Source organism: Ochotona princeps, chromosome 22 (genome assembly GCF_030435755.1).
Source record: "Ochotona princeps isolate mOchPri1 chromosome 22, mOchPri1.hap1, whole genome shotgun sequence".
NCBI lineage: Eukaryota > Metazoa > Chordata > Mammalia > Lagomorpha > Ochotonidae > Ochotona > Ochotona princeps.
The window spans coordinates 22,553,459-22,579,790 of NC_080853.1; the positions used below are offsets into that span (position 1 = coordinate 22,553,459).

The 26,332-nt window shown below is 51.5% G+C and overlaps 1 protein-coding gene across 1 annotated transcript; it reads left to right on the plus strand.

Moving 5' to 3' along the window:
• Positions 1 to 22,092: 22,092 nt before the first annotated feature.
• FOXA2 (forkhead box A2) lies at positions 22,093 to 25,191 on the plus strand. Its single transcript, XM_004585650.2, has 2 exons — positions 22,093 to 22,550; positions 23,660 to 25,191. The coding sequence occupies exons 1-2, from the start codon at positions 22,464 to 22,466 to the stop codon at positions 25,010 to 25,012; spliced, it is 1,440 nt and encodes a 479-aa protein (XP_004585707.2). The 5' UTR covers positions 22,093 to 22,463; the 3' UTR covers positions 25,013 to 25,191.
• Positions 25,192 to 26,332: the final 1,141 nt, after the last annotated feature.

Below are 26,332 nucleotides of genomic sequence, written 5' to 3' on the forward strand. Positions count from 1 at the left end.
CTGCACAGCCCTGGCAGGCAGTCTGTTCTGCGCTGAGTCACACCTCCTGCTGACAGCTAGCAGGTTGATTTTACTATGGATTTGGATGCTGGGAATAAAATGATCTTGATATTCAAAAGCCATTTGATTTCCGTCAAGTGCTATCTGGCAGATCTGATTGCAAATCATTGAGCAAATGCAAATCCCTTTTGCTAAAGCTTCAGGACAGTGTGTGGTGTGAACATGTGTGTATGTATGGGGGGTGTGTGTGTGTGGTAGTAACCCTCATCCATGGAGACACTTCTAGAAGTGCTGTGAGCACCCTGACCCCCTCTACCCTCAGACTTAGAATGGAGACATTTTTGCAAACTGGACATGAGGAGGTCTGATTTGATCCTGGTTTAAGGGAAAATCGACCACCATTTGTGGGAACCTGGCTGCATGGGTCTTTGAAAGCTGTATAGTACAAGGCCATTCCTGCTGCCACTTCCCTTGTTCAAACATGGCAAACAGCGGCACAAGGGAGGGTACCAGGTGATGCAGAAGCACCTCATTTGCCCACAGACAGAAAGCAGCAAAAAGGCAAAGAAGGGACCAGTCCCTGCCATCCTCACCTCCCAGGCTGCTGGACTCTCCTTTCCAAATCTTCCTCTTAGCTACTCTAAAGATGAATGATGTGGTACCATCCATCTTTTCTCCTTTTCCAGGTTCTGGTGTTTCTAGCATGTTCATGTATCAAGTTTCATCCTGTAACTTCTCATCTCATGATCCTGCAGCAGGAGACAGGTGCTATGGCACATGGATTAAACTGCTATGGGGTTGCTCACACTCTGAGAACACACATTGGAGTCCTGGCTGTTCTGTAGGGATGTTCATATTCCCATATGAGAATGCACATTGGAGTCGTGGCTGTTCCGCTTCTTAGCCATCTTCCTGCTCAGGCACTGTGGGAAGCAATGGACCAGGTACTTGGGCCCCTGCCACCCATGAGGGAGATCTGAATGGAATTTTAAGCTCTTGGCTTCTGTTTAGCCTGTTCTCAGCTCTTGCAAGTATTTGGGGGATGGAATCAATGAGTAGATGATTGGGGGGGGTGCATGTGTCATTTTGCTTGCCTTTCAAGTGGTTGAAAATAACTAAGTAAACAAAAGCTTTAGCTCACATGTCTGACCCCTTGTCATCTACTTGTGACCTTTTCCACATCCCAGCCCTCCTGTGCAGTCACTGTTTCCAGAAGGCTCCCGGCTTCCCTGTTTCCTATTACTACTCTTTTTATGCCCCTTGGGTGGATAACTTCCATCAAACAAGTTCAAATGTCATTTCCCTGGCCTGGCCTTTCCTGAATCATGCCAGTGATTTCTCTCTCTCTCTCTCTCTCTCTCTCTCTCTCTCTCTCTCTTTGTGAGAGAGAGCCACTTCACTCCTTAGCTGCCCCAAATGGCCAAGGTTGGGCCAAGGTCAAGACCATGAGCTTGATCTGGGTTTCCTACATGAGTGGACAAAGACTCAGTTACTGGAAGCATCACTCATGCCCGCAGTAGCAGAGGCTGAGTTTGGAAGCCAGAGCTGGGATTGGAATGCTAGGTGTCCAATAAGAGCTGTGATCATTTTTGACTACTGAGCTAACAAATGGCCTATGTAGCAATTTTATGCTTCTCATCTGGTCCTTACTTACCATGCTTTGGGAGAAATGCACAAACCTTAAAGGACTGGGACTCCTGTAACAGTCATCTCAGAATCTTCATAAGGAAGGTTCTCCATAAATGTTTGTTGAATGGAAGACCAAGGAAGGGTTGTCAGTTCTAAGTCATCTCTTACCAGATTACTGCTTGAATTAATTACTTCCTGAAGAAGAAAATAGTGACATATGGGTCTAATCCATGGATTATTATTCTTGACATTCTTTTTTTATATTGATGTATTTGTTTGAAATGAAGCTTTGTTCAGCTGTTGTGCTTACACTGTTTGAAAAGTGAAGCTCCTGATTTTGTGAAATCAGTTAGAACTACCTGCGGTCCTCTGTTCTCCAGTCTCCGAAACAGATCTGGGAGCACAGTTAGGTCATTAGAGTATGCCCAATGCCTGCCCCCCGCCCAAGCTGTCAAAATAGAGGTTCCCTATAGAAAGTTTGCTTTTGTGGTTTTAGAAATAAAATCACTCAAAAACAGAAATGTTTCCCTGAGTCAGAAGGAATCATCTGCTGTGTAGCCCAGGATCTGCTCTGGGAGATTTTGACCAGGAATACTAACATTTGTCCTATTACAATGATGGTAGCGAAAATAACAACTGATAAGCGTACAGTTTTACTGGAAGAAGCATTAAGCACCCGAGTGTGTGTGTGTGTGTGTGTGTGTGTGTGTGTGTGTGTGTCCTTGGCACCCGGGTAGGTACCTGATGCACAGGTGGGCAGCGAGGAGAGACAAGGCAGAGCCAACAGTTGTCCTGGCTGGCATCACCTCCCAGCCCTGCAAATGAGTTTCTCACATACGATGTAGCCTGTGGTGTGAAATCAGCCACTTCCAACCCCATCCAGCTGCTTCCACGTCCTGTGATATCCCCTCCCAGCCACCCACCCCATGCAAGAGGAATTGTATTATATTTTTATAGATAATAATTGCTCTTGGTAGCAATGCTGGAGTGATCTCCATGATGTTTGCAGAAAGGAATAATGCTTATCTACTTTGAGATGACAGAAGGGGGGTTCAAACCACCTGCCCAACACCACCCAGCTCCTGACAGACTCAGAAACCCACACCAGGGACTTGAGTCTTGGTCTTTATCTTGGTGCTTTATCACTGTTGCTCACCAGTTTCACTCTCAACAGGAGCAGCTTTGGTGTGGACCACCTGTCAGGCTGCATGAGAGGCAATGATTACTGGCAGAACCCTTAGGGGAGGGACTACTTGGCAGGGGGTTGATGGAGGACCCTGGGGGCAGGCTCTGCAGACATCAAAGGTGGTGACTCACAGAGCAGGTCCTGCCCACCGTGTTGACACACTTGCAGGAGAAATGCAGTGCTGATGAGTTAAGACTACCCTAAGAAAAAGGGGTGGGTGGCTTTTCCCAGTTCCTACACACACCCCTTTGAGAAACACAGGTTGTAATCCCTTCACCTCTTCTTGAAAGTTTACATAAACTCAAGCACAGCTATTTCAGGTACGGAGGAGACACAGCCAATTTTAATGCAAATCATGGGATGTTTCCATGGAGCATTGCCGTTGGATCCGGCAGCCAAATATTTTTTAACATAACTTGGAGAAATCATGTACTTCCAGTTTTCTATCTTGACCTTGGCAAAGTTGTTCAAGGGAAGGAACCAACTCCAAAAGCCAGGTCTAGACACCTACCCAGAGTATGTGTGAGCCACTGTGAGCCACTGTGAGCCACTCACCATTCTCCCAAGACGCATCATGACACTTAGTGATAGGCTATCCCAAGCACTGTGACCCATTAGTGCACTAGAGGGTGCGGACGGTGGGGCAGGTATCAATTATTGGACTGAATAACTATTCCTCTGAAAAGACCTCTGGTGACTTTCAGGATTTATTCTGAACATGAAAGCCCTGCAGCATTGCTGGATTGTGTTGGAACGTAACAGAAATGAAAGACTCAGGTCTTCCTTTCTGTGTTGGATCTCTAAGATCTGAAACATCCAAAGTGTGTGGTATATGCAGATTTTCCCCAACCTGAGGACCAAGTCCAGCCTTTACTTACTCGGCAGTGTCTGAAGAGAGCTCAGGCACTGGCATTCGTAGTCCTTTGATGTTCTCCAGTATTAAAAACAAAAACAGTTGGGACCAGCATTGTGGTGCAGTGGATAAAGTCACGGCTTGTGAGGCTAGCAGCTCATGTGAGGACCTATTCTAGTCCCAGGTTCTCCCATGTCATCTAGCTCCCTGCTAATGTACCTGTGAAGGCAACAGAGGATCACCCAAGTGCCTAGGACCCTGCCACTCATGTGGAGCATCTGGATGGAGCTCCCAGGTGCTGGCTTCCACCTGGCCTAGCCCTGGCTACTGTAGTCATTTAGGGAGTGAACTCATGACTCTCTCTCTCTAACTTGCCAAATAAGTAAATAAGTAGATGGAAATATAAGATAAATTTTCAAATAGATTTTCAGATTTCAAATGCATTTTCAAAAGCCTTTTAGAAATTAAAAACAATTGACACCTAGAACTTAAAAGTTAACCAACTTTTAGGAAAGGCTTTGGGAATCGGGGTAAAAGCAAAGAGTAGAATTTCCAGATAAATTCTGAAGAGCCTTCTCACTGATTTAAGATTCCATTAACCTCATGGGGCTCTCATCAAAGGCTTTCCCTTGGAAGTAAGGGACCCTCAGGAGTGAGAGTTCTTGCAAGGGTGGGAGAAATTCCAACAGCTGGCTTTGTAGAACCGGCCCTGGGAATGGGATGCCCCTTCTCACACATGTTGGGAATTGTCACGGTCCTGGTGATTCACACAGAGGAGCTATGAGTGGATTAAAGGATGGCTTCCCCTCTGTGGTCTGGGTGCCCCCAGATATGTTCTCCTTCCCAGCCATGAGTGTCCTGAGTACAAATGAAGCCCCTGCTGCTACTTTGGCCATGAGTCCCCATGCAGTGTAAGTGAACCCCCACACACACCAGGAAGCAAGATGCAAGGCAATAATTGACTTTTTTTTAAATTACAAAGTCGGATATACAGAGAGGAGGAGAGACAGAGAGGAAGATCTTCCGTCCGATGATTCACTCCCCAAGTGACCGCAACGGCTGGTTCTGTGCCAATCTGAAGCCAGGAACCTGGAACCTCTTCCAGGTCTCCCACATGGGTGCAGGATCCCAAAGCTTTGGGCCATCCTCGACTGCTTCCTCAGGCCACAAGCAGGGAGCTGGCTGGGAAGTGGAGCTGCTGGGATTAGAACCGGTGCCCATATGGGATCCTGGCGCATTCAAGGCAAGGACTTAAGCCACTAGGCTACACCACCGGGCCCAATAATCGACTTTTTATTAAACAGCGGACAAAGTTCACCATGACTCCATACCTTAGCTGATGCTGGCACCACTGAGTAGTGGAAACACACAGTTCCATGTTCACCCTGGGCATTTTCTTTCTTTTTAAAATTAATTTATTTTTAATTTGGAAGACAGAGTTACAGAGAGAGCAGAGACAGAGAGAGAGAGAGAGAGAGAGAGATCTTCATCGACAGGCATACTCTTCAAATGACCACACTGTTGGAGCTGAGCTGGTCCAAAGCCAGGAACCATAAGCTTTTTTTTTTTTTTTTAAAGATTTGTTTATTTTATTACAAAGTCAGATATACACAGAAGAGGAGAGACAGACAGGAAGATCTTCCGTCCGATGTTTCACTCCCCAAGTGAGCCGCAACGGGCCGGTGCACGCCGATCCGAAGCCGGGAACCAGGAACCTCTTCCGGGTCTCCCACAAGGGTGCAGTGTCCCAATGCATTGGGCCGTCCTCGACTGCTTTCCCAGGCCACAAGCAGGGAGCTGGATGGGAAGTGGAACTGCCGGGATTAGAACCGGCGCCCATATGGGATCCCGGCACGTTCAAGGCGAGGACTTAAGCCGCTAGGCCATGCCGCTGGGCCCTAACCATAAGCTTCTTTAGTCTCCCACATACCTGAGGGGTCTAAGCAGGTCATTAGCAGGGAATTGGATCAGAAGAGAAGCAGCCAGGACTCGAGCTGACAGCCATGTGGGATACCAGGGCCACAGACAGAGATTTATCCTACTAGGCCATGGTGGTGGCTTCTTTGTATTTTCACTCACCTTCCTTCAAGTAATGTAAAAGCCTTGGGATCAGCATGAGTCTGGGTGCCTCTGCCTGAGCTGGCACCTCCAGATGGTATTGACCTCACTGTACCTAAGCGCTAGCCCTCAGGAATGGGGAAGATTACGTGTCTGACTTGTGAGCCATTTTTCACAGTGGCCAATTGGATGGATGCAGAGCTAGTTGGCAAATTACAGCTTTTTATTGATTACAGAAAATTCACCACCCTGAATCAGAAACTATAAATGCGGAGGGGCTGATCCTATCTTGCAGAAATTTGACATGGCTGATGGCCTCCCTAAACTTGGATATGCAGTGCTGGTCTCCAGGACAAGTGGCAAATATCAACATGCATGCATGTTTGTGCAAAATGTATATTACTGTTTAAAGCACTGTGGTATAGCAGGTAAAGCAGATGCCTGGGACACTGGTGTCTCATATGAGCACTCATCCTGGCTGTTCCATTTCCAATCCAGCTCCTTACTAATGCACCTGGGAAATCAGCAGAAGATGGCTCAAACACCTGGGCCTCTGCATCCACATGGGAGACCCAGATGGAGTTCTTGGCTTCAGTCTCCTCTATTCCCAGCTGTTATGGGGAGGGAATCAGCAGATAGAAGATTCTCTCTCTTTCTCTCTCCAAACCTGCCTTTCTGATATATAAATCTTCTTTTAAAAAATCTAGTAATTTTTAAAATGTTTTTTATTTAAATGAACATACTTTTCATGGACCTTCGAGCACAGTCACATTTCAGCCTCACTATAACTAAGCAAGACCCTTGTCGTATGTCTGAGAAGTTGAGCCTTCTGCCGGCTCTTGCCATTAGGAAAAAGGGCTGCTAAAACCTAAGCCAATGGTTGGGTCCTGAGCACATTCCCGAAACCTGAATTCCACCTGCTAGCATCAATGTCTTAGTGCTCACAGCTTTCCTCTGGCAGCAGAATCATTCTACCCACTCAGGGCTGGGAGTGTCCAGGTTTTTCCGAGCCCTCAGCAGCCATCAAACACAGCTATAGAAGCATATGCGTGAACACCTCTGTATCTCTGTGCCTCAATAGGGACAACCCTGGACTGCATGCCAGACCCCTGCAGCACCCAAGGAGCTGAGCTGTCTCCCCTCTCCTACCGCACTTTCTCCCTCTCTTTCCAGGGTTTCCTGGGTTCAATGTCAGACTGTGACATCAGCTTCTGGAGAAGTCAAAACAAAGACATAGGCTGTCTGAGTGCCAATTCCACATTCGGATCGCACCTGCTGTCTCTGTTGGTTGAAGTATTGCAGAGACGCAGCTCTCTCTTCTTCCAGAATGTTCCATCTCGACACTCCCTTCCCCTGCCTGGATAAAGGCTGCACCCTCCCTATGCGATTGCTCCAGCTACAGTTGCAGAAAGCAGCCTCTGAGCTGGAGGTTCCCATGCCAGTATGTTAGGGGCTATGGCTGGCAAGGGATGCGCAGGACTGGGGAAAGAAAGAAGTTAGTTCCAAAGTCACTTTGACCCATGCTTCTCATGGTAAGCCCCAGATCTGGCAATGTCCCTCAGAACTGGGGGGTGGGGCTGAGATGGCAGGGGCATACACACCCTCACCCATCAGTGTGGGCTGTCACCTCAGGGTGGGTGCTCTCTGCAGCCCAGGGGACTGCTGTAGGGTTGACTGCAGAGGGAGGCCCAGCTCTGCACGCCTAGCAGCTGATCCACAAACCTAGCAGAAGGAAGCCCAGTGTCAGCTTAAGCAATGTTCCTGGGTCCCGCTTCACTTCCCTCTACTTTGAGAAATGAGTCATGGGCCGAATGTCTTGAAAACACTCAAGGACTCCCCATCCTTGAGGAAAGAGGGCTCCAGCCTATCTCAGAAAGCCCCTTCCCCAACACCTGCTGCTAAGCTAAGCTGCTATCCTGCCAAGGTTTGGCTTCCCTCCCCACCAATACACACACACACACACACACACACACAAACACATACTCACACACTTGTACATACTCACAACACACTCACACTCCCACACACTCACACAAATATTCTCACCCACCACACTCACACATGCACGCTCTCCTACTCTCTCTCTCTCTCTCTCTCTCTCTCTCTCTCACACACACACACACACACACACACACACACACACACACACATACACACACGAGGAGCTCTTTGTCCTCGAAGCCTGGAAAATTCTTCCTTGGCTTCCAGGGTTTGCTTCAGATAGTGCTACCCGGCCAAGCAGGAGTGTGTCCGGCTGGCCTCTGGCCATAGCAGGCCCCTGCTTCTACAGGGGCTTGTCGCATTGTTTCTGTATTATCATCTGGTCAACTTCTGGCATTGGGCTTTATTCTGCCTAATATGGCCAAGCAGCTCCAGGAGAATGGACCCATGGGGCTGCCGCTGAGATGGCCCACAGAGGTCCACAGAGCCTGGTGTATGTGGGAGTCCTGGCGCCAAATACGGGCACCACAGAGCCCTCTTGGAGATCAGTCCAAGCTCCTTTCTGTGGGGCTTTCTCCCTGCTACAGCTCCACCTGCCCTCTGGAGTAAATCCCATGCGTGAGCATTCTGTCCTTGGGCTCTTCCATCCAAGGAGAGCACCTGGGACGGTGGGAACAATCTGCAGAAACAGCCTGAACGATCCGTACTGCAATGCAAGAGGATAACTATGAAGTCGTCCTCTATGTTTCCATGGGACAACCCCACAGAGATGCAATGGAAATGCGACAGATGTGCTCAAACAGCGCCCAAGAACTCTCGTGCCCTGAACAAGTGAAGCTGTGCATTTTCTTCCCCGCTGCACCCTGCCTGCCCCGCCCTGGCAGTCTGCCTGCCCTCCCAGCCTAAAACCTGCATCTCCCAGCAGGGAGCAGAGCAGCTGCTGATTGCAGAGAGCTCTGCTCCTACACATCAATGAAAAAGAATGAGTGGAGCCTGGTGTAGTGGCCTAGAGGCTAAAGTCCTCACCTTGAGCATGCTGGGATCCTATATAGGTACTGGTTCTAATCCCAGCAGTCCCGTTTCCCATCCAGCTCCCTGCTTGTGGCCTGGGAAAGCAGTAGAGGATGGCCCAAAGACTTGGGACCCTGCACCCATGTGGGAGGCCTAGAAGAGCTCCTGGCTTATGATCGGCGCAGCTCTGGCCATTGTAGTCACTTAGGGAGTGAGTGAACCATTGGATGGAAGATTTTTCCTCTCTTTCTTTCTCTCTATATTTATCTGAATTTGCAATAAAAATAAATAAATCTTTAAAAAAAAGAATGAGTAATGATTTTCCATCAAGACTTTCCATCTCCTGGGTCAGCATTGGGACCCAGTGAGTTAAGTCTCCAGTGCCAGCACCCTGTATCACAGAGCTGCTTTGTGTCCCTTTGATTCCTTGCTAATGAACCTGGGAAGGTGATTGGACTCCTGAATCCACATGGGAGACCTGGATAAAGCTCCTGCCCCTGGTTTCAGCCTACCTCAGCTCTGGCCATTGCAGCCATCTGGGGACGTGAACCAGCAGATGGAAGAGCTCGCTCTCTGTCTCTCTGTAAGTCTGACTTTCAAATAAATAAAGAAATATTTTAAAAACAGGGAGAGTCCCCAGCTATAGGCGACTGCCCAAGTTGCATTGTAACTAGGCAAGTGTTGTACTAGCTGGGGGAAAAGCAGTTAATAGCCGGTGGGCATCCTGGGCCTGGCTAATGCCAAATTTGTGCTACTATACCAGTATGCTGGCATAGTCATCTCTTCTTTTTTGGGGGAGTGAGAGAGGAAGGGACAATAAAAGAAGGGGGTGTGGGACGTGCCCCGAGATGCTCTGGAGGGGAGTTGGCAAGACTTCGCTTCGGAATTGAAAACCTCTGGGGCCCAGTGACCTCAGGAAGAGGACAGAGAGAAAAGGGAGACAAGGAGCACTTTGGGATTTAGGAAGGACTGGAAGTCAGGAGGAGGGAGAGGCCAGAGGTCTCTGCCAGCAGGGGATAATGAAATGCTGACTGTGACCTTTAAAGAGAAGAAAGCTATGAGGCGGACCACAAGGGCCAGCTCCTTGCTAAGAAGACTCAGAAGTGGGTAGGACACATTCGCTAATCCTGGAAAAGTCTTTGCTTTAAAGCTTTATTTATTTATTTGAAAGGTAGCATGACAGAGAGACCTTCCATCTGCCAGTATAATGCCCCAAACGCCCACAACAGCTGGGATTGGGCCAGACTGAAGCCAGAAGCTTGGCACTGCATTTGGGCCTCCTGTGTGGGTGGCAGGGGCCCAAGCGCTTGGGCCATCTTCTGCTGCTCTCCCAGGTATGTTAGTGGGAAGTTGCCTCCCAAGTGCTGAGTAGCTAGGACCCTCCACTGGGGAGGCGTAACACACTGCAGCTGAGCAGCCCAGCTCTTAAATCATTCATAGAGAAGAGAATAACCTTTTCAAATATGTGGTGCTATTTTGAGTCAGTGTGGTTGATTTTTTTTTTTTTTTATGAAGCTGTTTAGGGCTGAGGTTGAAACACCCAGGTGTGTCTCTGACTGTACAATGCTGAGTCCTGCCTGGCTGCCATGCTCAGATCCTGCAGAGTAAGCAGGGGACAAGGGGCCATTACTGTAAAGATGGTCTCAGCACACCAGGTGAGCCCTTTGTCCTTAGGCGCCTCAATTCACTGTCATCCTCCCACTTGGCGACGCTGCAATCCCCTAACGGAGTTCCAGTTGCACCGCAAACTGGTCCACTTTGTCAAGCTCCCTGACAATGGCCCTGGGGAAAGCAGCAGAGGGTGGCCCCAATGCTTTGCATTCCACCATCCACCTAGGAGACCAGGATGGTGTTTCTGGCTCCTGGCCCAGCCCTGGCTGCTGAGGCCATTTGAGGAGTGACCCTCTCTTTCTGTCTCTCCCTCTATTCCTCTCTGTCACTCTACCTTTCAAATAAATGAAGCAGTCCTAAAAATAAAAAGAAATTGGACGCTTCCTTGTAGAGAGACCTAGTGAACCCTTAGCACTCAGTGTACAGACGAGCCACAGAAGGGACACACCTTCCATCGCAGTGCAGGTGACACAAGCGCTTGTCCTCAGGACACAGGGGTGCTTCCAGGCTTGTGTGTGTCTTGAGAGATTCTCTTCTATTCTCTCCTTTTCACATATTTAATGATAATTTTAATGACATGAATGACTGTTACAACGCATGACTGGATCATGAAGTTTGCAAAGCACTTGCCGAGAGTTGGTTGCAATTTGATTTTTAGCCTTCCAAAACTAGTGCTCGTAAATCAAAGTAGCATAGGTTCTATTCTTCATGTCTCTGTTCTTCCAGCAAGCCAGCCAGCCAGCCAGCCACATCCAACCATCTGGATACACATTCAGTAGCACACAGAACGTGAACCAAACCGAAGGTCCGGGTTCCTCATGACAGGAACCAAGGTTACCTCATCAACTCTTCGCTCCCAAGACAGAAAAATTCAAATCCTCCAACCAGATGAAGAATCAGTAACACACAATCTCTCTCTCTCTCTCTCTCTCTCTCTCTCTCTCTCTCTCTCTCTCTCTCTCTCACACACACACACACACACACACGTCCTAGCAACACCCAGCGGAACAACTATCGACATTGGCTAGCTACATCTGTAAGCATCTCTAGGTAGCTCTTGCCTATGTTTGCCAAGAAGAAAAGAGAAACATCCTTCAGACATTCAACCAGCAAAACAAAGAAAACGTGCAAAGTGTGACTGGGGAAGGTGGTCCTCCACACTGCAGCAGGAGCGCCCTGAGCTGGCAGCCTTGGAAAGCTCCAGCATGAAAAGCAAGACACTGAAATCGCATTCCCATAGTGCTCCCATGTCTGAACTTCTTGTGAGCGCTGCCGACTGTGACCGCAGGCTGTCTAAAATTACACCGTGGGCCTTATTTGATTTTCTTCTGCAGTCATAAATATTAATTAAGTGAAGCCGCAGAGAGCCAGTGTTTCAATGCTTTTACTTCCTGAGGGCTGTAAGCAATTAAGAGTCCCAGCAATTTAAGCTGGCTCTCCAAGTCTATCCTGTGACAACCATATTTTTTTTTCTTGTTAATATTAGTCAGGTTTATTGAATTCTGGTGGTTTCTTTTTTCCCACCTAACTTCCGCTGGCCTGTGGATCATCCTAATTTTATTTATCTTTTTACGAATAGGGATCCTGTTACTCCAGAGCAAGGGATTTGCTCATTTCCTTTGAAACAAGATGTAGAAAAATGTATGTGTTAATTAGCAAGGACCAAACATACAGCTTAGCGGGTATTTAGTGGCAAACACTTCTTTGACTTTGGACTAAGATCAACTGCAGTGTCTGTTCTTACCATTTTAAGCTTATTTGAAAACAAAGATAGAAAAGATCGTTGCTTAAAAAAAAATGAAATTTCTCCCCCAAATCCCAGCTTCCAGGAATTTCATTCTTAACGGTTTGGGACATAAGCTTCAAATATTTTCTATGCAGTGACAAACAGTGTGAGGCCTTATTCTAACAAAAATTAAATTGGCTTGTTTGGGTTGCCACAGAAGACTTTTTCTTCCTGTACCTAAGTGTCAGTTTGAGTCCTGGCTACTCAATTTCTGATTCAGTTCCTTGCGCATGCGGAAGCAGTACAGGAACCCCTGTCGGTCATAGAGGAGACCCAGACAGAATCCTTGCCTTCAGCATGGCCCATTCCCTGCTGTTGCAGCTGGAAGATCACTCACTCTCTCTGTCACTCATGGCATAAATAGATCAATCTTTTTATTTTATTTTATTTTATAAGATTTATTTATTTTTTATTACAAAGTCAGATATACAGAGAGGAGGAGAGACAGAGGGGAAGACCTTCTGTCCGATCATTCACTCCCCAAGTGAGCGTAACTGCTGGTGCTGTGCCGATCTGAAGCCAGGAACCAGGAACCTCCTCCGGGTTTCCCACGCAGGTGCAGGGTCCCAAAGCATTGGGCCATCCTTGACTACTTTCCCAGGCCACAAGCAGGGAGCTGGATGGGAAGTAGAACCGCTGGGATTAGAACCGGTGCCCACATTGGGATCCCGGCACATTCAAGGCAAGGACCTTAGCCGCCAGGCCATGCCACCGGGCCCAGATCAATCTTTTAAAAGTCTCAAAAGTTAATTAAATGATGCATATTCTTTAATTACCTAACAATTCATTCTAAGATGATTATGCTCATTATACGATTTCATACAGATGAATCAAATTCTTTATAACATCTGGGTACTGTAATGCTGCAAAATACTGTTGGATTGTTGCTTATTTTGCCATATTCTTCTGGATTTTAAATGCTAGGCAAGGTATGTTGCACATACTTTACATATACAAAACACACAGAAATTCACACACCTACAAAGTACACACACATACATGAGATTCTCATACCTGCAAACTTTCCAGTTCTGGTAACTTCTGCATCTCACTGAAAGGGAATCTATGGACAAAAATGGGAATTGGTATAAAGTGGAAACAGGTGCACAGTTGGGTCAGCAGGATTGCAATGAGAATGACTGGGTAAGCTGAGCCAGACCTCAACATTTATCACCTCAGTAATGACCTTCTTCCTGCAGTTGGCCTGTAGGAACCACCCCATGGGATGAAAATATAGCCCCTACAGCATCATCTTTCTTTTCTAAGAGGCCATTCCTGAGGGGCTGGCATTGTGCCACAGCAGGCTAGGCGACCAGCTGCGAGTCCAGCAGCTCACATCAGAGCATTCATTCCAGGCCGAGCTGCTTTGCCATCAACCTAGCTCCCTGCTAATGCACCACGGAGAGCAGCAGAAGATGCCAAGTCCTCTGGAGCCTGCGGGCCACAGGGAAGACCCGGAGAAGTTCCAAGCTCCTGGCTTCAGCCTGACCCATCCTCAACCATTGCAGCCATGTAGGGGAGTGAACAGCAGAGGGGAGATCTGTCTCTCCTTCTCTACTTTTCAGTAGATAAATTCAAATAAAAAAAATAAGTGTCTGCTTACAGTATAACAGGATAAGTAAAAACTCCTGGGAAATAGATGAGGAGAAAGAAAGCTGTTATTACAGTGCATATGTTCAGAGAGAGAAAGCAAGGCAGAAAATACGGAAGCAGAGAGAAAGCTGTCCTCTTCCCCTGGACTTGAGGCTCCCATGGAGACTGACCACTGATGTCCCTCCTCATTAGCACTCACTTAGCACTTTATTTGGAAGGCTTAGAGGAATGCATTGGTAGGTCTCACACTTAAGGGGCATAGCTAAACTCTCCAGGGTTGGAGCATCCGAGGCTTGTCCCTCTGGACCACCCTGGAGAGCCGGGGCAGCACCTGTGTCCCAACGCTTGCTGCAATGCCATCCGGTCCCCCTCCACCCCAGGCGGCCATGCAAGTGAGCCTCCCAAGCTGCCAGACTCACAGCAACAGCTGTGGGCTGAGTCAGGGACTGGGTTGAAGGAGATCCCTGGAAAGCAAGTTTGCATTTTGTATCCAGGGATCGCAAGGCAGCTTTACTACAATTTTTTTTAATGTTTGCAGCTGAATCAACTTATTTTTAATCCCATTTTCCACAAATATGCTGAAATGCACCTTGAATCTTTTTCAAAAATAAATTATTTTTCATGATACAGCTCCCTAGGCTCAGGGATTTCCCCTCACCACTCTTTTCTCCACTATTTCCCCTTTAACAATTGTTTAGCCCTTCAACAATAGTCACACATCCATCATTCTGCTATTTAAGAGTATTCTGCCATTGTAGGTGTAAGAATGGTAAAAAGTCCAACACACTATTGATACCTTGACTCTTTTTTTCTTTAAAAAAGTCTTTTTTGGAGCCAGCACAATGACTCAACAGGTTAATCCTCCTGCAAGTATCAGGACCACACATGGGTGCCTGGTCAGTGTCCTGATTGCTCCACTTCCCATCTAGCTCCCTGGTTATGGCCTAGGAAAGCAGAGAATGGCCCAATGCCTTGGGGTTCTGCACCCACATGGGAGACCCAGAAGAAGCTCCTGGCTCCTGACTTTGGATCAGTTTGGCTCCAGCTATTGCAGCTATTTGAGGAATGAACTAACAGGTGTAAGATCTGTCTCTCTCTTCTCCTCTCTGAATCTGGCTTTCCAAGAAAACGAAACTTCTAAACAAAGAAACTTTAAAATATTTATGTGTATTTGAAAGGCAAAGTTACAGAGAGAGAAAAGGAGACGAAAGAATGTTTCCTTCTGCTGGTCACTCCTCAAATGGCTACAATGTCTGGAGCTGGGCGAGTCAGAAGTCAGTTTGTTCTGAGTCTCCCACGTGGGTGTAGGGACCCTTAGTACTTGCGTCATCCTCTGCTGCTGTCCCAGACCATTATCAGGGAGCAGGGTGGGAAGTGGACCAGTGCCCACACAGGATGACAGCACTGCAGACACAGACAAGCTGCTACACCATGGTGCTGGCACCAAGCTTTACTGCAATTGCCTCACCTACTTGCTTATTCTCCATCCATACTTCTTTCAAATCAGATGTAATTAAGCACTTGGTCTAAAATCCTTAGTGCTTCTACTTCCATTTTCCTCTTGCTAAAATCATATGGTAGGAAAAAATTTTGTCCCTCCCATTTAGCACTTTGTATCTGGATCTAAGGAACCCTCTCCAGAATGGACACTAGTTTAAATTCCCACAGCAGGAAGGGGCATCTTCTCACCAAGCATGGATTTGTGTTGTTGCAAGCAGAACAAGTATTCAAGGCACAGCCCAAAGTTGTGAATTCTGCTCGTCGTTAAAATGCCAGGGTCAGTTTCTAAACATGCTATGTTATCTATGTTAGGGGTAGTCCTTTGCAGAAAAGGGTGACATCTAAGGGGCTCAGTGGGGACATGCATGAGCTCTGTCTGCAGTACTCTGGACTGTGCGTGCAGCTGTCCAGAAACAGGATTCTCATTTCCAGTTGTGTTTCCACAGAGGTCTGGGCTGCCTGACAGAAGAACATGCAAACCCCACTGGAAACTTACCAGCACCTGCTCCAGCATTCTTTTCCTTGCTGACCTATCTTGCTTCTTAAATGCACACTGCAATCAGTTGGAGGTAGGGGAGCTGTCTGCAATGTCAGGTCTGTCCCCCTCAGTGGGTACCATTCAGGGCCAACCCAGCACTAGGGATGGCAGCCGAGGCCTGGAACCCCAGGCTCTCTCTCTTAGAGACAGATCCTGAAGGAGTTTATGGGGACAATTGTTGACATGCAGCAAAGTTGCAGCTAAGGCTTTGTGAAAGTTGTTTTCCCACACTGGGCAAAGGACCTTTCTGTGGTAGCACACTGATCATGGCCACAAGTTCCCTACCTCCCCAGTCAAGCAGGGAGGTCCCTGCATCTGGGAAACACAACAAAGGATGGAGGGCAGTGTGGCATGGGCTGACTATGCAGTGGGGGTCCAGTGTGTTGGGGCTGTAGAGAGGTATGCTGCTTCCTGCAGCTGAGCATTCAACCACAAATGAGACTATGGGGTATCAATGTAGCTGGAGCAAATGGGAGGGAAGGCTAGAGCTGTACTGGATAATAGACAGCAGTTGAGCAGAGACTTACACCTCCCAGGTGAGCAAGTCACATCTCCCATCTAGCCTGGGACAGACAGAAAAGCTGGTCTAGTGTACTGAACTCCTGCACTTGTGGGTAGCAACAGGAATGCAAGTCAGAATCTGCATTTACCGAGGTCCCCAGGGGAGTCCCATGCACATAAACATTGGGAGGGTGGTCCTATGCCTGCTTTAATTAGCCCAGCCCCAGTGGGTAAATGTGGCAGGCTATGGTCCCTTCCCTGAGATGCTCCACGTTCTTTTCAAAGGGCTCCACCAACCATCCTGTGGAATGACTTTGGTAAACTCAAGTGGCATGCAATAACATAGACACAGGTATCACCAACACCTCTAAGAGCTGTGTGCTGGCTGTGTAGTAAGCCAACGCACCTATTCTTGTACCCATCTGATGGGAAACTATGGAGACACTACCAAAGCAGGGAGGCCAGAAATGGGCTGCCATCTGGACTTCTAGCTAGGTCCTTGGTTTTCCTCTTCATTCTGGACTGAAACCAGCAGAACATGACCCTGTGGATTCACGTCTGTCTCTTCCAACATAAAGAATATTTGGAATGAGATGTGGGCAATTTGGAAAATACTGGGTCAGGGTTGGAAGGAACCTGGAACACAGGGAGGGGCTGGAAACTGGCAAAAGAAAGGAAAAAGGGGAGAGGGTAGGAGAAGGAAGGAGGTTCCACTGCTAGGGACACAGAGGCTGAAAGAAGGAGGCGGGCTCCATCATTAGGGGTTCAGAGGGTGAGAGAGAAAGAGGCTCCATCACTGGGAATGTATGCCTGTGCCTCATCCCCACTGATGAGTACAGTGAGTGCTCATCAGGTATTAGCCCAACGGGCCAATGATACATAAACTGTTGCTGTTCCTGCTTGCTATTCAGCCAAGTTGGGGGTCTCTGATTGCATTTCCCTGGAATTTCAATGTCACTTGAAGTTAACCAGGGCCTCATAAGAATGAGAGGCAAAGCTACAAGGTCTCCTCACCTCCACCCTCTCCTGGGTGGCCTCTTTTCATGAGATTGGTCCAAGGCAAAAATCAGCCACTCTGAGATCTGAATTCTCTTCCTTGTGTAACCCCAAAGTGAAGACTGAGTGGCCTGGCTCTGTGCTGGTCTGTGACCCATTCTCCCTAACTCGTGTCTTTCATGAAGTTCACTGCTTGCCTTTAGGCAGGAATAACTTACAATTTCTCCCAAGAATAACATCTGCATGTATGAAATAGCTTCCAGGGGCCTCAAATGCAGATGCATCTAATTTAGGCATCTGTCAAAGGGGAGTTTATTCTCGCTCATGTTGGCATGTTATTATTGCTACTAAAAGTTGTCATTTCTTTATTTTTATCTCTTCCAATTATTTTAATTACCTGCTATAATAGTCCTACATACCAGAAATGTGCTAAAAATGAGAGAAAGGTAGACAAATGTCAAGCATAACCCAGAAATATTTGTCAACTTCTGGCCCCAGTGAGCAGAGAACCTAGGCTTTCTCCAGAGGCCTTCTTAGCCTAGCCATTGGGAGAGAGAATAAAGAATACAGAGTCAGCCTCATGGCGTGGGAGGCTAAGCTTCCACCTGCAGTGCCAGCATCCCATATAGGCATCAGTTGGATTTCTAGCTGTTCCACTTCTGATCCAACTCTCTGCTTATCACCTGGGAAAACTACAGGGATTGACTCAAGTCCTTGAGTCCCTGCACCCAAGTGGGAGACTCAGAAAAAGCTTCTGGCTTCAGACCAGTTTAGTTCCAGCCTTTGCCATCACTGGGGACCAAACCAGTGAATAGAGGATTCTCTCTCTTTGAGGAATTGTCTTTCAAACAAAAATAAGTGGATCTTTAAAGGAAAAAAACAATCTATGGCTAGAATCTAACTTGGCAAGCAACAAATTCCTGGTGCATGAATAAAGAGGTTCAAGTACCAGTTTCTTGTTAACATTGACCAGAGGAGAATTCTTCCTCTTCCCCTTACACCATGGGGATCATGGTGGAAAACTGCCACCTGTAGCTGCTCCCCCTGCTCAGAAAAGGGACAGCATGTTCACAGTCAAGAAGACAAGTCACACGGGTTTTTGTTTTTCAGAATTCAAACTCATCCATTTGGACTGAATGAATCATTGTGCTGGTTCTTTGTCATCAGATCTCCTATTCCTACCATATATTTCACTATAAAATATTGAGGTCTAGGTCATAATAAAACTATTAGAAAGTGAAAATGATGCAAGCAGATAGAAGAAAGAGGTTGAAGACAGAATTCTACCTCCTAAACACATGAACATGGTATCTACCTATTTTATTGTTTTTTAAGGAATTGAAGATTTTTATACAGGAAAGGCAGATTGTCAGCAGGTACACTGTGAAGCAAATGTTAGCATGCTGTGTTTGGGGTAAGCACTAAGGCACGGCAGGCACCTGCAGCACCACCATCCTATAAGTGACCGGTTCCAGTCCCAGATGCTCCACTTCGTATCCAACTTCCTGTTGAGGCACCTGGGAAAACAGCAGCAGATGGCCTAAGTACTTGGGCCCATGCATACAAGTGACAGACCCAGAAGAAGCTCCTGGTTCCTTTACAGCCATTTGAGGAGCGAACCAGCTGGCTGCAATTCTCTCTCTCTCTCTCTCTCTCTCTCTCTCTCTCTCTCTCTTTCTCTCTCTCTCTCTCTCTGTGCCTCTCTGTAATTCTACCTTTCAGATGAACAGATTTGCCCACTCAGTCTGAAACAGTGTCTGATGCTTTTGTACAACAGTGCACCCCAGTGAGTCTTTTTTCCCTTCTTTCACCTAAGCATTTTCAGATGGCGTTCCTCAGCTGGCAATTACTCAACCGCCTGCTACACAAACAGCTGGCGTCTCACCCACTGAGGGACCATCAAAGACAGCACTGCATGTCTCAAGGTGTGCTTGGTGCTCAGGAGACGATTTGCCATGGTGTGATATTGCAAATAAATTTCAAATGTAAGAACGCATCTGCCCTTCACCCCGTGCCACACACACACACCAAACCAGAGAACTGTGGATTATAACCTTTGTCACACTATGCCTCTTTCTCCATTGGGTCCGGGGTTCCACTCTTAGAGGAAGGAAGCTTCGGGTCTCTCATTTCTGCCCAGAAAACCTGACTTGAAGTTTGAAGGGGCCGAACTTGCCTATCTCATCCTTCTTGTGCGACTGAAGGTCACCCGCGGCCCTTGCAGACAACGCCGGGAAACCCTGGGCTATTCTCCGGAGGCATTCAGGAGGTGGAGGAAGAGGGCGTCCAGGGTAGAGGCTGTCCCTGAATGGATTGGGAAGGCCTGGGGCTGATACCCCTCAGTGTCAGCGCCAAATGTAGAAAGGACTGTGGGGGACCCAGGATCGGATGCCTGGATTTGAACCCCAAGTGGAAAGCCAATGGAGTACAACCGTCTAAAACCAGCTTCCAGACCCGACCCAACCAGAGTTGAGCCGGGTGAGTGTGAGGGCCAACGTGTTCGCTGACGTCCCTGCCAGCCCTGAGGGACGGATCCCCCAGAGCGCCATGCACCTGGTTTCTTTACTGGTGAGGGACGCAGGTCCCAAGTGCGCTAGCCCCGACCCGAGAATGTCCCGCAGCGGGCCAACCAGACCCCGCTTGGTGCCCTCGGAGCCCCCGCAGCGAAACAGGAGGCTGCTTTGAGTTTGCGCAGAACCTGCAGCACTACAGATGGGGTGCTGCCAAGAAACGCCCCAACCGTCGAAGGCGTCTTCCCGGGGAGCGACGCCCAGAGGTCGGCGGGCGACAGGGGGCGCCCCGTCCCCACGGAAGCCGGCGTCAGGCGCGCTCGGTGCCGCGAGGACCCGTTGCGCGGTCGCGGCTGGACAGGCCGGTAGAGCAGTGCTTGCTCTCCCAGGGGCCGCGGGCTCCCGGCTCCTGCGCGCCCCTTTAGCTGGAAGGTTAATTTCCAGGGCCAGGAGCGACAGGATGACCCAGGCGCGCGCGGGTATGAACTCCGGAACCGGGTCCCGCACGTTCTTAGCGTTGGATCCCCGCCAGCCGCAGAACGCTGCCTGTTGGTTGATGCTCGATTCCCTTGCTTTGGGCGTCTGTCCCGAAGGGAAGAGGAAGTTGCGGAGTCGGTGCGGGACGAGACCTTGCATGTGTGCTCTATCCTAGGCATAACATTTGGTGAGCTCCTGTGTAACCCACACTCCCTCTTTTCCGAACCATCGGGAGGTGCTAGGGGACGTGGCCCTCCCTTCTGGGCATCCGTGCACGCGTGGCTTCCACACCTGCGTGTGCCCTGCGGGGAGCACTAGACAAGCCGGAGACCGGAGCAAATGCGGCAGATATTCCAGGGTCTGGGGGAGCGGGGTGCAGGTCTTGGTCGTGGAAGACCCTCCCTAGCCCTCCCCCACACATACTCCTGGCACTCGGACAAAGGTGCTAGGAATTGCCCAAACCACCTGCATCTCAGCCGCAGCCCACCACGAGCCCACCACGATGCGGCCTGGGTCGGGCAGTCCACCACGGGGAGGACGCGTTGCGGCCCGGGTCTGGCCACTGACCGCCCCCTCCCCCACGCAGCCTTCGGTTCGGCTCGCCTGGCTGCGGGCATGCCGCCTCTGCCGCAGCCACGCCTGCGCACAGCACAGGAGGGCCAAACGCCCACTGCTTGCTTTTTCTCTATCTCGAAGTGGAATACTGGAGCCGCTTGGCCCCGCCAAGTTAGCAGAACCCAGAGGGGGTGTCCACTTGCAACACCTGTGGGCCCCTTGCACCTCCAAATGCGGGCTCACTGAGTGAGGCTTGGTCGGGGCGGGAGGTAGGGGGAGCTGGGGGTGCTAACTCAGACAGGACCCAGTGGAGTCCAGGTGCTGGGAAGGAACTCAAAGGGAAGTGTGAGCAGGGGCAGTTGGAGGACAGAGACCCTCCGGAAGCCACTCTTAACGCCCCCTTATCGATCCCAGGGCGCCTCTCTCTCCTCCCCCTCAGCGCCCTGTTTGTTTTAGTTACGAAACACTGTGGCCATCTCGGTGGTGACGGAAAAGTAACCTTGAAACGCGCGGAGCTGGATGTCACAGGCAAACCGCAGCCTCCCCACCCACCGGCGGTTGCGGCCCGCCGGGGCTGCGAGTGCCCGGCGGTCCCTGCGGAGGGTCGCGGGGAGGCTGAGCCCGGGAGAACCGGGGCCGCGGGGAGCTTAGGCGCCCTCTCCCTGCCCGCCGGCGCGGGGCCCGGCTGTGACGGGAAGGGCCTCCCAGGAGAGCAGCAGCGGAAAGGTGTGTACACAGCTTTTTTTTTTTTTTTTTTTTTTTTTGGTCTCTGCACGACGCCGCCTTGCACATTGCTTGTTCCCGGGAGGAAAAATAAATAAATAAATCCGGCTTGGAAGCAGGTCCTGCGGGGCACGAAGGCCGGACGCGTGTTCCGGACCCACGCGAGGCGCGCCCGGTGCTCCGGGCCGGGGCGGGAGGGGGCGCTTGGTCCAAGGCTGGAGTCGCTCGAAGTTGGGCAGTTTCCCAGGTTCTTCTCCCTGAGGTGGGGGAGGGAGGAGGGCCGCGCACCGGATCCTGCAGGGAAGTGGGCAGGGGGCTCGGCCTTGCTGGTCCGCGCCGTCCGCTCCTCCGCCATCCCCACCCACCCGCAGCCCACTCCGAGTGCAGGCCGCTCAGGGCAGGTGCGGGGGGCGCTCGGGCCGGGGCAAGGTCTCACCTAGGTGTGAGCTGATTATTCAAATGGGCTGCCCCGGGTCTGGGGATTGGAGGCCCGCGCCAGCGCGCCGCGCTATATCACCAGCCGCTCACGTCACTGCGGCACTTGTCCGCTTCGCGGTCCACACCTCCTCTTCCTCCTCCTCCTCCTCCTCCTCCTCCTCCCCCCTCCCCCCACCTGTCCCCGCGCAGCGCACGCTTCCCGCCGCCGCCTCCCGGCAGCTCGCCACTGCCAGCAGCAGCCTCCCAGCCGGCAGCCCGAGAGCGGGCCCCGGACCGAGGGCGCTGCCGACAGCCGGGCGGCCCCGGGTCCCGGGCCTCCCGCGCTCCTCCGCCCCCTCCTCCCGCGCCACCCACCACCCCTCCCGCCCGCCCACTTCCAGCTACCGCCTCTCCGGCCGGCCGGCGCGCGAGAGGGAGTGGAGCCCAGGGCGAGCGAACGCGAGCGAGGGAGGAGGAGGAGGGAGGGGACCCGGCCTCGGCCGAGATTTTTTTTTTAAGAGGGTGGGGGTGGGGGCGATCGCTGGTCGTTTGTTGTGGCTGTTAAATTTTAAACTGCCATGCACTCGGCTTCCAGTATGCTGGGAGCCGTGAAGATGGAAGGGCACGAGGCGTCCGACTGGAGCAGCTACTACGCCGAGCCCGAGGTAAGCGCCCGCCGCAGCCCGGGGAGGGAAGCCGAGTGGCGGGCGGCGTCCGCTTGGCGCCGGCCTCGGGACCGCTGCCCTGGCGGGCGCCCGCCCCCTACCCCAGGCTTTCTGGGCAGCCGTCTTTGCCTGCCTCCTTCGACTCAAATGGGTCTCTTTTTTATACGACACACTGTTAGCCTTGAGATAATATTAACTTTGTGATCAAATATTGACTTGCGGCGCCTCCAAATCCTCTTCGTGGCGGAGCCACGCACTATCCTAACAGAGTTCTGTTTGGCAGCGCGCGGCTAGGGAGGGGTGGGAGGTCGGCCGGTGAGGGGGTGGGGGAGCCGAGGAGAGGGGAAGGTGGTGGGTGAGGAGCTGGGGGCTGAGGTGGAGGCAGAGGCAGAGGCCGAGGACAAAGGCAAAGAAAGTTTGCCACCGTCCAGCCGGGCCGCATAGGAGTTGCCGCGTCCCAGCGCGCGGGTCCTTCCCAGTCCCTCTGTGCGACGCCCAGCTCTCTGCTGGGACTCGGCGCGGGCGCTGCCTTCCAGTTCCCCAGGGGGATGGGAAAAGGGTCTGGGGAGGCGCAAAAGACAGAGGAGGCTCCGGGCCAGTCCCGGCCGCCACCGGCGGAGGCCTCCCCAGGTGCCTCGCCTGCTGTCCCAGAGGTGGGCTCGCTGGGGCAAGAGGTGGCGCCTGGAGACGTCTCGGCCAGAGCGCCGGCTCAGTATTCCGGCTGGCAGGAGAGTTTGCGGAGAGGTGGGAGTAGGGTAGGAGGGAAGATGTATTCGGAGTGCTCCTGGCGTGAGGTGGGGTGGTCCTGTGCTCAAGGGGCAGAACAGCCTAGGGCGCGCTCGGCTACGTGCCCAGGGCAACAGTGGGCACTCCACCTCCCTGAAAGCGATGGGTCGGGGCTCGCCCTGGGGTGAAACGGACTCGGTGTCAGCACCAGGAGACCTGGAGCTACCGCAAGGGATGGTCCCAGGCCTCCCCGGAGGGGTGGTGATGATGGGGGCAGTGGGAGGTGGGTGGGGGTGGTCTGGGCGCACTGCAGCCACGGTGCTAACGTTGTCGCCTCCTTCCCCCCCTTCCCCGCCCCATCTTACCCCGGGCTCTGTCTTCAGGGCTACTCCTCGGTGAGCAACATGAACGCCGGCCTGGGAATGAACGGCATGAACACCTACATGAGCATGTCCGCGGCCGCCATGGGCAGCGGCTCAGGCAACATGGGTGCCGGCTCCATGAACATGTCGTCGTACGTGGGCGCGGGCATGAGCCCTTCTCTGGCGGCGGGCATGTCCCCCGGCGCGGCGGGCGCTATGGCGGGCATGGGCGGCTCTGCAGGGGCGGCGGGCGTGGCGGCGGGTATGGGGCCGCACCTGAGCCCCAGCCTGAGCCCGCTCGGGGGGCAGGCGGCGAGTGCCATGGGCAGCCTGGGCCCCTACGCCAACATGAACTCTATGAGCCCCATGTACGGGCAGGCCGGCCTGAGCCGCGCGCGCGACCCCAAGACGTACCGGCGCAGCTACACGCACGCCAAACCGCCCTACTCGTACATCTCACTCATCACCATGGCCATCCAGCAGAGCCCCAACAAAATGCTGACCCTGAGCGAGATTTACCAGTGGATCATGGACCTGTTTCCCTTCTACCGGCAGAATCAGCAGCGCTGGCAGAACTCCATCCGCCACTCGCTCTCTTTCAACGACTGCTTCCTCAAGGTGCCACGCTCGCCCGACAAGCCTGGCAAAGGCTCCTTCTGGACCCTGCACCCGGACTCGGGCAACATGTTCGAGAACGGCTGCTACCTGCGCCGCCAGAAGCGCTTCAAGTGCGAGAAGCAGCTGGCGCTCAAGGAGGCCGGGGGCGGCGCGCCCGGAGGCGGCGGCAAGAAAGCGAGCGGCGCGCAGGCCGCGCAGGCCTCGCAGGCGCAGCTCGGGGACGCCGCTGGGCCGGCCCCCGAAACGCCGGCGGGCACGGAGTCGCCTCACCCGAGCGCTTCCCCGTGCCAGGAGCATAAGCGAGGCGCGCTCGGGGAGCTGAAGGGGACACCGGCCGCGGCGTTGAGTCCCCCGGAACCAGCACCCTCACCAGGGCAGCAGCAGCAGGCGGCCGCGGCCCACCTGTTGGGCGCGGCCCATCACCCAGGCCTGCCGCCCGAGGCCCACCTCAAGCCGGAGCACCACTACGCCTTCAATCACCCCTTCTCCATCAACAACCTCATGTCGTCGGAGCAGCAGCACCACCACAGCCACCCCAGCCACCACCATCCACACCACCACCACCACCAGTCCCACAAAATGGACCTCAAGGCCTACGAACAGGTGATGCACTACCCGGGCTATGGCTCTCCCATGCCCGGCAGCTTGGCCATGGGGCCCGTCACGAACAAAGCGGGCCTGGACGCCTCGCCCCTGGCAGCCGATACCTCCTATTACCAGGGGGTGTACTCCAGGCCCATTATGAACTCCTCTTAAAGAAGATTGATTCAGGCACGGCTGGGGCAAGGAAAAGAACTGGAGGAGAGAGAGAGAGCGAGGCAGTGGCTGGAGACTTTAGGAAGATGGAGGAGGTTGGACCGATGTGCACAGCCACCCCCCAGGACAAGTCCTCCCTCACCTCCCAAAGCTGTCCTACATTGGAAAGGGGAAGAAAAACAAAATCACAAATCAAAAATCACACACACACACACACACACACACACACACACACACACACACAGGAAAACCTCCGCTCCAATGCCGTGAAGACTCGTGCTGCTGAAAGCACCTGTGGTTCTGATCCTTTATTGATGTTATTGCAGGCAAGTCTTACCTTTACCGGGAGGAAAAAAAAAAAAAAAACTTTTGTGAGTGACTCGGTGTGAAACCATGTAGTTTTTAACAGAGAACCAGAAGGTTGACCTGTTGTTTAAAAAGGGGGAGAAAAAAAAATGTAAAGGTCTGTTGTACATGACCAAGAAAAAGGAAAAAAAAATCCCATTGTGGACACAGTGAAATCCAGGTCTCGGGTCTGATTAATTTATGGTTTCTGCGTGCTTTATTTATATGGCTTATAAATGTGTGTTCTGGCCACAAAAGGGCTGGAGTTCCACGAATCTATATTAAAATGTTATTGCTGGTTTTAGCCCTTGCATCTTTTCTTCAAGAGTTTGGGCTTGGGTTAGGATTTTTCTTTTACTGGACAAAAAGAGGGGGCAAGAAAGGTAGAAAGGAAGGAAGAAAGAAAGGAAGAAAGAAAGAAAGAGAAAGAAAGAAAAAGAAAAAAGAGAGGGGAAATGAATCCTAAGAAGAATGGGAGCCCTGTGGATGCTGTGTTTTTGCGGGGGAGGGCACAGGGGTGGAGAGCTGTGTGCTGCTGTTTTCGCAACTTTTCCCTATTGAAAAACCATGGCTGCAGTTTTGCAGTGAGCTGGCAGGGGTGGGGACATTGTGGGGGAGGGGGGACAGGCACTGCCAAGATCGGACACATGGACTGCATTTCTGATCCTTGCTTCAGTGGGCATTTGTCCACCTTGCTCCATGGCTGCGGGTCTACCATTCTCTAAAACGGGAATCAGGCACCATGGCCCTCTGCACTCTTCCCTGCTCCAAACCAAACTCCCGTGCTGCGCGTGGCTGCTTTCTGAGTTTGAGGGTTCAGGTGATCCAGCAGTGAGAGTCACAGGTTCGTGGGGTGCCTCTAGGGCAAACCACTCTGCCTAAACTTTCTCCCTGGACTCGTGGAGGGTGCCCTCATGATGTCGCTGGTGCCCAGGACAGGGCTGCAGCTGCCTGTCCCTGGGTCCGGTGTTTGTA

Coding starts and splice junctions, on each gene's coding strand:
- FOXA2 (XM_004585650.2), top strand. CDS start 22,464: ATGCACTCGGCTTCCAGTATGCTGGGAGCCGTGAAGATGGAAGGGCAC. Junction 22,551..23,659: donor GCTACTACGCCGAGCCCGAG/GTAAGCGCCCGC, acceptor CTCTGTCTTCAG/GGCTACTCCTCGGTGAGCAA.